At 41.6% G+C, this 8339-nt stretch overlaps 1 protein-coding gene across 1 annotated transcript; it reads right to left on the minus strand.

Moving 5' to 3' along the window:
• Positions 1-897: 897 nt before the first annotated feature.
• pdgfrl (platelet-derived growth factor receptor-like) lies at positions 898-7803 on the minus strand. The gene is made up of 6 exons (XM_051418946.1): positions 7559-7803; positions 6487-6760; positions 6248-6399; positions 4281-4574; positions 1543-1679; positions 898-1218 (listed from the first exon to the last, which is right to left on the minus strand). Exons 1-6 carry the CDS (start codon positions 7611-7613, stop codon positions 1030-1032), a joined length of 1101 nt encoding a protein of 366 aa, XP_051274906.1. The 5' UTR covers positions 7614-7803; the 3' UTR covers positions 898-1029.
• Between the last annotated feature and the right edge of the window lie 536 nt (positions 7804-8339).

The following is an 8339-nucleotide window of genomic DNA, read 5'->3' on the forward strand; positions in this document are numbered from 1 at the left end:
GCACTGGAAAACTTGTACTCAGCAGGTATCAGTCCAGCCTTGTGACTGTTTGTGTTTGTGTTTAATGTTTACACAAACATCCATACCCTAAATTAAAGTATATTCCAAAATCATAACAACCAGCAACTATTCAGCTAAGTGGAAACTGCAGCAAGTGTTGCACTGGACCACAATAAGTTCTGGGCCTGCGGATCACATTCCACATACGGAGTGCATTAGGACGTCAGCCTGGCACATAGCTCAGCTTTAAACCAGATTCTCTTCTTCACAACATGCTACAAAGCCAAAGCAAGTCTCTGATGGCTGCTGCTCTCTTTTCCAGCATCGTTATTTAATTTAAATGTAGCATAAAGGCTAACTGTGATTAGTCAGCGATGTTTGATTTTGTGTCCAACACAAGCGAGTGCCAGGGTTTACAGCATTCCGGTGTTGTTTCTGTCATAGAGGACTTCACTACCCAGAACAATTTAAGTGTATTCAAATCTCAGTATTGGATAAATGTAGCACTTGTCTCAATTTAAGCTCTTTGGCATCCTTCCTGTAAGATTTGAGAATCTATATTGAACCCACACTCGTCTCATGAAGCATGTTATGAGACTGTTTTGGCTTTTTTCTGATCAGTGTTCCTGGAGATGTTCAGTTGCTCTTTTTTTGCCTTTGGATAGTTTGGATTGAAGACTCACTGTCCTGCTCCAAAATGAATACTCTCCTCGCAGCTTCAGGTCAGGAGAAGTAAGCCTCTGCACAATTAGAGCATAAAAACTTCAAAGATAAATGAAACATCCCGACTACTTTTGGGTCCACGTTTGTGGCAGCCATGTATGATCATCTAAACTCTCGAGCTGCAAACATATAAAAAAAAAAGAAGTTCAAGTTTTAAAATATGAATCAACAAAAGATGTAGCAAATCTTTAATATGTTACCACAAACTGCAATCTAAAAATACACCCATTTTTATGTATATACACGTCGATATCATCTGGTTTCACTGGTTGGTGAGTTACAAACGACAAACGGCCATTGCTGTGGCTACTTGGAGATGATTGTGGTCGTCACAATCGTCTCACCGTGCTGGTTCTTGGCTTTACAGATGTACTTCCCAAAGTCGATGGTCTCCATGTCTTCCACAGTCAAGATGCTCTGGGAGACCCGTGTGGTGTGTCCCATACCTCTGTTAACCAGCCTCCAGGAAGCGTGGATGTGAACTGGACGGTGGTCCTACGCAATTAAACAAGCATGACTTGTTACCATTGTATTATTTATTGGTGACGATCAGGCCAGGTAAATGGTTTGGTAATCACTGGAGGTGTGGACACAAATCACATGACTTGGAATAGAGTCACAAATTTGATACGTTAATGATCCTTTACATTTTCTTATTAATTTAAAACTCTACTTTTTGAAATATATTAATTTAAAATCATAATTTAACGGTAAATTAAAGAATCCAGTCACAATACTCTGTGTAGAAAAACCTGTGGCAAAAGATTCTTGTCCTGAACCAGGTTTTACTTTAGATTTAAAGCCCAGGATTCTTATTACCTGACCTGGATAAGACCAGGTGAAGCTCACGTCCACCTCTGGCTCCCCCAGCACTGTGCAGGTCACATTGACGTTGTCGCCTCCTCTCACAGACTCTGGAGAGGCTTCAAGGCTCACAAATGGCGGTCCACTAGGAACTGTCAGCAAGACAGTAAACAACATTGATTACCAAATATGTAATCATGTCCGCCTGTCCACGTTGACTCTAGGAAGAAATCACTATATTGATTTCTAAGTGGTTTATGTACAAATGTATGACATTTATTGATGAAAGTTTAGTGGCATCTAAGCCATTAAACCTCCATCACCAGCAGGGTTATTGCTGTTAACATAAAACATTTTAGTTAAATGAAATACAAATAAAAACTGTAATTAAGACTAATTGTAATGATATTGTGTCTATAAAAGTTTTAGTCAGTTTAGTCACATTTGTCAACATCACAAACATGAGGAAGCACTGATGCATACATTTGAGACTAAGATGTGTACATAACTGTCAGTTGTGTTCAAAAGGTGTCGTATTTGTGTTGTAATGCCTGTTCTGAACTTCTTAAATCTTGCCCCCATAATATACAGTGGGTACGGAAAGTATTCAGACCCCTTTAAATTTTTCACTCTTTGCTTCATTGCAGCCATTTGCTAAAATCAAAAAAGTTCATTTTATTTCTCATTAATGTACACTCAGCACCCCATCTTGACAGAAAAAAACAGAAATGTAGAAATTTTTGCAAATTTATTAAAAAAGAAATACTGAAATATCACATGGTCATAAGTATTCAGACCCTTTGCTGTGACACTCATATTTAACTCACATGCTGTCCATTTCTTCTGATCCTCCTTGAGATGGTTCTGCTCCTTCATTGGAGTCCAACTGTGTTTAATTAAACTGATTGGACTTGATTAGGAAAGGCACACACCTGTCTATATAAGACCTTACAGCTCACAGTGCATGTCAGAGCAAATGAGAATCATGAGGTCGAAGGAACTGCCCAAGGAGCTCAGAGACAGAATTGTGGCAAGGCACAGATCTGGCCAAAGTTACAAAAGAATTTCTGCAGCACTCAAGGTTCCTAAGAGCACAGTGGCCTCCATAATCCTTAAATGGAAGAAGTTTGGGACGCACCAGAACTCTTCCTAGACCTGGCCGTCCAGCCAAACTGAGCAATCGTGGGAGAAGAGCCTTGGTGAGAGAGGTAAAGAAGAACCCAAAGATCACTGTGGCTGAGCTCCAGAGATGCAGTAGGGAGATGGGAGAAAGTTCCACAAAGTCAACTGTCACTGCAGCCCTGCACCAGTCGGGGCTTTATGGCAGAGTGGCCCGACGGAAGCCTCTCCTCAGTGCAAGACATATGAAAGCCTGCATAGAGTTTGCCAAAAAACACATGAAGGACTCCCAGACTATGAGAAATAAGAATCTCTGGTCTGATGAGACCAAGATTGAACTTTTTGGTGTTAATTCTAAGCGGTATGTGTGGAGAAAACCAGGCACTGCTCATCACCTGCCCAATACAATCCCAACAGTGAAACATGGTGGTGGCAGCATCAGGCTATGGGGGTGTTTTTCAGCTGCAGGGACAGGACAACTGGTTGCAATTGAAGGAAAAATTAATGCGGCCAAGTACAGAGATATCCTGGAAGAAAACCTCTTCCAGAGTACTCAGGACCTCAGACTGGGCCACCTTCACCTTCCAACAAGACAATAACCCTAAGCACACAGCTAAAATAACAAAGGAGTGGCTTCGGAACAACTCTGTGACCATTCTTGACTGGCCCAGCCAGAGCCCTGACCTAAACCCAATTGAGCATCTCTGGAGAGATCTGAAAATGGCTGTCCACCAACATTCACCATCCAACCTGACAGAACTGGAGAATATCTGCAAGGAAGAATGGCAGAGGATCCCCAAATCCAGGTGTGAAAAACTTGTTGCATCATTCCCAAGAAGACTCAGACTGTAGAAGACTGTACTAGCTCAAAAGGGTGCTTCTACTCAATACTGAGCAAAGGGTCTGAATACTTATGACCATGTGATATTTCAGTTTTTCTTTTTTAATAAATTTGCAAAAAATTCTACATTTCTGTTTTTTTTTTTTTTGTCAAGATGGGGTGCTGAGTGTACATTAATGAGATATAAAATGAACTTTTTTGATTTTAGCAAATGGCTGCAAAGAAACAAAGTGAAAAATGTAAAGGGGTCTGAATACTTTCCGTACCCACTGTACATTTTAAAAAACTACTAAAAACTAAACATTTTTAAACAATAAAAACTCAACTGAAATTAATAAACCCACTCTGGAAACTAATAAAATTGAATTAAAATTGAAAACAAAATAGAAATCAAATGAACCAGTCCAAACTGTATTGCTCTCCGTCTGCCAGTCAAACATGCCATGGGAGCTTAATTTTACCTAAACCACACACAATTTCCACTTCATCAATCCAGACTGTGTTTCCATTTCAGCTGGCAGGTGTCCATATGAACCAAACTCAGCAGTGAGGAGGCTTTTGAAAACCTTTTCCTGGAAGCTGATGAAGCAACGTAACCAACACTTGATTCATGACTTTGTGGAAACGCCTCTCGCTGTGGTTCTTGGCACTTTTAATCAATAAGTACCAAGCATGACGGTTAGGTTTGACAGTAAAAAGCAACCGGAAAAGGGTTACTGATCCTGCACTTGGAGCTGCATCACTATATGTTACTATATGTTGAAGTGCTGTGCGATTGCTGCATCTTACCTACCCTCCACATAAAGCAGCTGGTACTTCGTGGAGATCTGAGGGGTGCCCTTGGTCACACCCTTGCAGTAGAAGACCCCCTGAAGCTCTGGGCCAGGGCTCTGCAGGACAAACCCTTTGGTGGGGTCATAGGTGACCTGCGTCCCATTGGCTGTGATCTCCTCTGGAGGGACCTCTCTGTGCAGGGACACCTTTGCCTGTGGGTCGGTCACGCGGCAGGGAACTACAGCAGACCTGTCCGGACGCAGGTACACGATCTCAAAGTGGATGGCAGACGGGACGAAGAGGTTTTCTTTGTCTGTTTAGAGAGGACAGATATTTGGCATCAGACAGTCGGTTTGTTTCGCTGCAAATGATGTGCACATGTCAACCCGCTGCCCTGCATGTTTTAGATGTTTCTCTGCTCTATCACACCTGATTCAAATGATCTGCACAGCACAGCGCTCTGCAGAAGCCTGATAACAACCCATTCATATGAATCGGGTGTGCTGGAAGAGGGAGACAACATGGGCATGTCCAGACAAACATTCCTGGGCTGGCAAGAGATTGGCATAAAGACCTTAAGGGGTGGCAGAAATATTTGCTGATATAATTGCAAAAAACTCAGATAAGCCCCCAAATGATATTTTAACTCAGAAACATTACTTTATAGTGGCACATTAGTAAAACATTGAATAGAAATATCTAAAGGTGGCATTAGAAATCAATAAACGGTTTTATTTCCAAAACTTCAGACACTTTTCATTTAGTCCAAAAATGTGTCCATAACAGATCTCATTATATTTGTTAATTTCCATTTTTTAACATGTTTATTTTTAATAATTAATCTAAACTAGTGTGTTAAATTTGACAGCATTTTCCAACAAACTGTGTGGTAGGACCTAAAATACACCTAAATGAAAACAGATCATCCTATCATAAAGCTGATCAATGTGTTTGATGGACAGTTGTGTATTTTTGAAGAAGACATTAAACCCCCATCAGCCCCGTTCATTATAAATCACAGCATCACTTTTCAATGACACATTGGGGGTTTTAAATGGTCACAAATTACATAATGAATAATGAATAAAGTATGAAGAGCACCGAGGCTAAAAAGCTTTTTAAATGAGTTATGTTTATGATTTGAGATCTACCTGTCTGTCTGACACCAACCACCGACAAACACTTTGATAACATCCATTAATAGATTTTCTGGTAACTTGAGAGCAGCAGAACAAAATATAAACACAACACTGACATATAATTACCATAAAGCAAAACATTGCCTATTTACATATTCTGTAGACACGGAGAAATATTATAATTCATCTGGAATCGATATTAACTCTCCTTTTAGCTCTGTTTCTGGTCTCCATCAACTGCTCATATCTGGCAAATATCTGGCTGCTACATGCTCCACTATGTTCACAGATAGTTGCTAACTTTGTCTGTCTGCTTTTTAGTGCTGGGTAAGTAGTATACAGTAATTATTTTGCTGACAATGGCTGCCTGCTGTAACTGGATAAAATTATGGTGAGAGAAAAAAACAAAACAGTACAGTTGAGGGCCATAAAACCAAAACGATGAGCTAAAAGACACTAAAATGGTCCACAGAGCCTAGGGGAACAGCACGATTAGGTAATAATTCTTTGTGGTGGATCACTATGATTAACAACTAAAACAACCAATCAGAGTCAAGAAAGATAGTTGATTATTGAGTCTCATTCACAGGTTGTCAATAACGATTCTGGGAGCTATCCTCAAGCCACCAACCCAAAGTGCAGCTTTAAAGCTAAAACAAGATATTCATTGTTGGCAGAGGACAAACACCAACTAAATGGATGCTTCACTTAAATGTCGGCTCTCAACATGGCAACCTAAAGGTTTGTTTCTATTTCATGTCTGATCTTATTAGCGGTAATAAATATTACATGTATCATAATAAACTATTAACCATTAATCAAAGTGCTCTGTATCCTATTTAATCACCTGTGAAGTAGATGTACGAGTCATAAGCGCGGTCGTGGTCCTTTTCACACTCTGTGCCGTCACACACTATCACCCAGCAGCTGTAGGACCCTGTGTCAGCAGCAGAGGGTGACGTCAGGATCAGCTGACTGTACTTGTCACTGTGCTTGATGCTGGAGGCGGGAAACAGAAATGTAAGACCTTTCACATTCACATTAACTTAAAGCTTATAACAAACTGCTGAGGTCTGCGACCAGCACCTGAGGCGTGAGTCGTTGAAGGTGTCCAGGTAGGTCGGGTACGACCATCCGATAGAATTGCCTTTGCATCTCAGCTCCATGTTCTTCGCAGGAGTCAGAGTTGTGGTCTGGCCAAGTCGCACAAAGCGTCCCTTATCTAAAACCTGGGTCAACAGGGACTGGCCTTTCCCTCCTACATCTTTGAGTTTGGGGTGTCTTATCTTCACCCGTTTTCCCCCTGGCCGGATCCGGTTCTCTCCTACGTCTTTTCTACGCTTGACTTGTTGGCAGGCACCTGGACACACAGAGGCACAGAGGAAGGAGGGTGATACAGGCAAGAGAGAAGGGAGGGGAGCAAAAATTATAAAGATATGTCACAAAATCATCTGTTACTGTGGCCTAATTCTTTACAGAAACAGCAGAGTCCGGAGTAGTGTCTGCTCATCTGAAGGCCTACTCTTTGTGTTTCCCCCAGCTGTGATAACAGTTGAACAGGAAGTGTGAAATCCTTATTATTGGCACAAAATGTCCAGAACACCAGCCTCTCTTTTCAGTTGTATTTCTCAGTTGGCACAGAGCACTTAAACCATTAAAGACGAGAACAAAATGATCAGTCTGTAGACTTTCAGGGTTTGTTGTTTTATTTTTTAGTTCGGCATTAATGAGATCTCCAAGGAAAGGTCAGCAGGCCAGTTAATTAGAAACGCCTGTTGCATGCCTCAGAAGCAGCTGGTTTGAGTTGGTCTGCAGAAAAACTTACACAACTCTTATGCAACCTTCTCAATTTACATGCAATACATACAAATATACATCACATACAAACATATATAGCAGATTGATTGCAGTGTGTGCCTGGAGAAAGACAAAATGATTGACAAATGAATAAAGTGTTTGCCATATGTAAATAAGATATACTTCTTCATGAATCCACCTCCTCTTCTACGCCATCACAGAGCCCCCAGCCAATATTTGTACAGACTATTTAATCCTCCCACTGCTCCCTGGTTACGCTCCAAGCCCTCATGATGAAATTAACAGTAATTTTGCTTCACTCATAAATCTACAAGACAAATGTGGAGATGTGTAGACTCACCATTTTGGAGCTCCACCCAGAGCAGTGCCAGGCAAAGCACAACCCAGAGCTTCATAGTGTTCTGAGTGGACGGTCAGAGGGGCGACTGCTCTGCAGGGGCCGGAGAGATCTGGGAGGTTTGGTAAGGGGCTCAGTAGGAAAGGAAGTCAAGCTCGGAGCTTCACTGGAACGCTACAGGCTCCAGCTACACTGTTTAGATTTCCAGCTCCATCCTCCTCACAGACTGAGAGGAAAAGGGAAAACAACTTCAGAGCCCTTCTGTTCACTCCCTCTCCTCAGACTTGAAAAGCAGAAACATGTACTCTGGAGCCCTCTGCTGGATCTTAGGGTGAATCACAGTGTTTTTTTAAAGGATAGGTCCATGTTTTTTTAAGTCTTACAACACTACTTACATGCCCATATGCACATTGTTCAATTCAGTGACCAATAGCTCTGTCAGTGTATGCATTGGCATGTGAGTGTCGTTTATGATAGACTAAATGTGGACCTATTGTCCTAAAGTCAAAACCAACTGCTGTGCTGCTCTGTAGGGGTTCGTAGTTTCACATGTTGCACACCTCAAAACATGTGTCAGCACGTGTTTTGCACTTGACTGCTCGTGGTAAAAGGCATGATGAACATACACTTTTAGCAAAATCAACACTGGCACAAATGTTACACAAATGCCGAAGCAAAATGTGAGCAGTGCGGGATGTCACACGGAAATCAGTTTGCTGGTTTGTAGACCGTTTTAGGGGTCAACCACACACACACACGTTTGCTATTGGTTGAGGTTCGCCGG

This window comes from Dicentrarchus labrax, unplaced genomic scaffold (assembly GCF_905237075.1).
Source record: "Dicentrarchus labrax unplaced genomic scaffold, dlabrax2021, whole genome shotgun sequence".
Lineage (NCBI taxonomy): Eukaryota > Metazoa > Chordata > Actinopteri > Moronidae > Dicentrarchus > Dicentrarchus labrax.

Bases quoted from the DNA above. Each gene is read 5' to 3' on its own strand.
- pdgfrl (XM_051418946.1), bottom strand. From the start codon at position 7,613: ATGAAGCTCTGGGTTGTGCTTTGCCTGGCACTGCTCTGGGTGGAGCTC. The intron at 1,680-4,280 runs GTAGGTAAGATG...TCTTGCTGACAG, and splicing joins CCAGCTGCTTTATGTGGAGG to TTCCTAGTGGACCGCCATTT. The intron at 1,219-1,542 runs GTAATAAGAATC...TTAATTGCGTAG, and splicing joins CCTGGTCTTATCCAGGTCAG to GACCACCGTCCAGTTCACAT.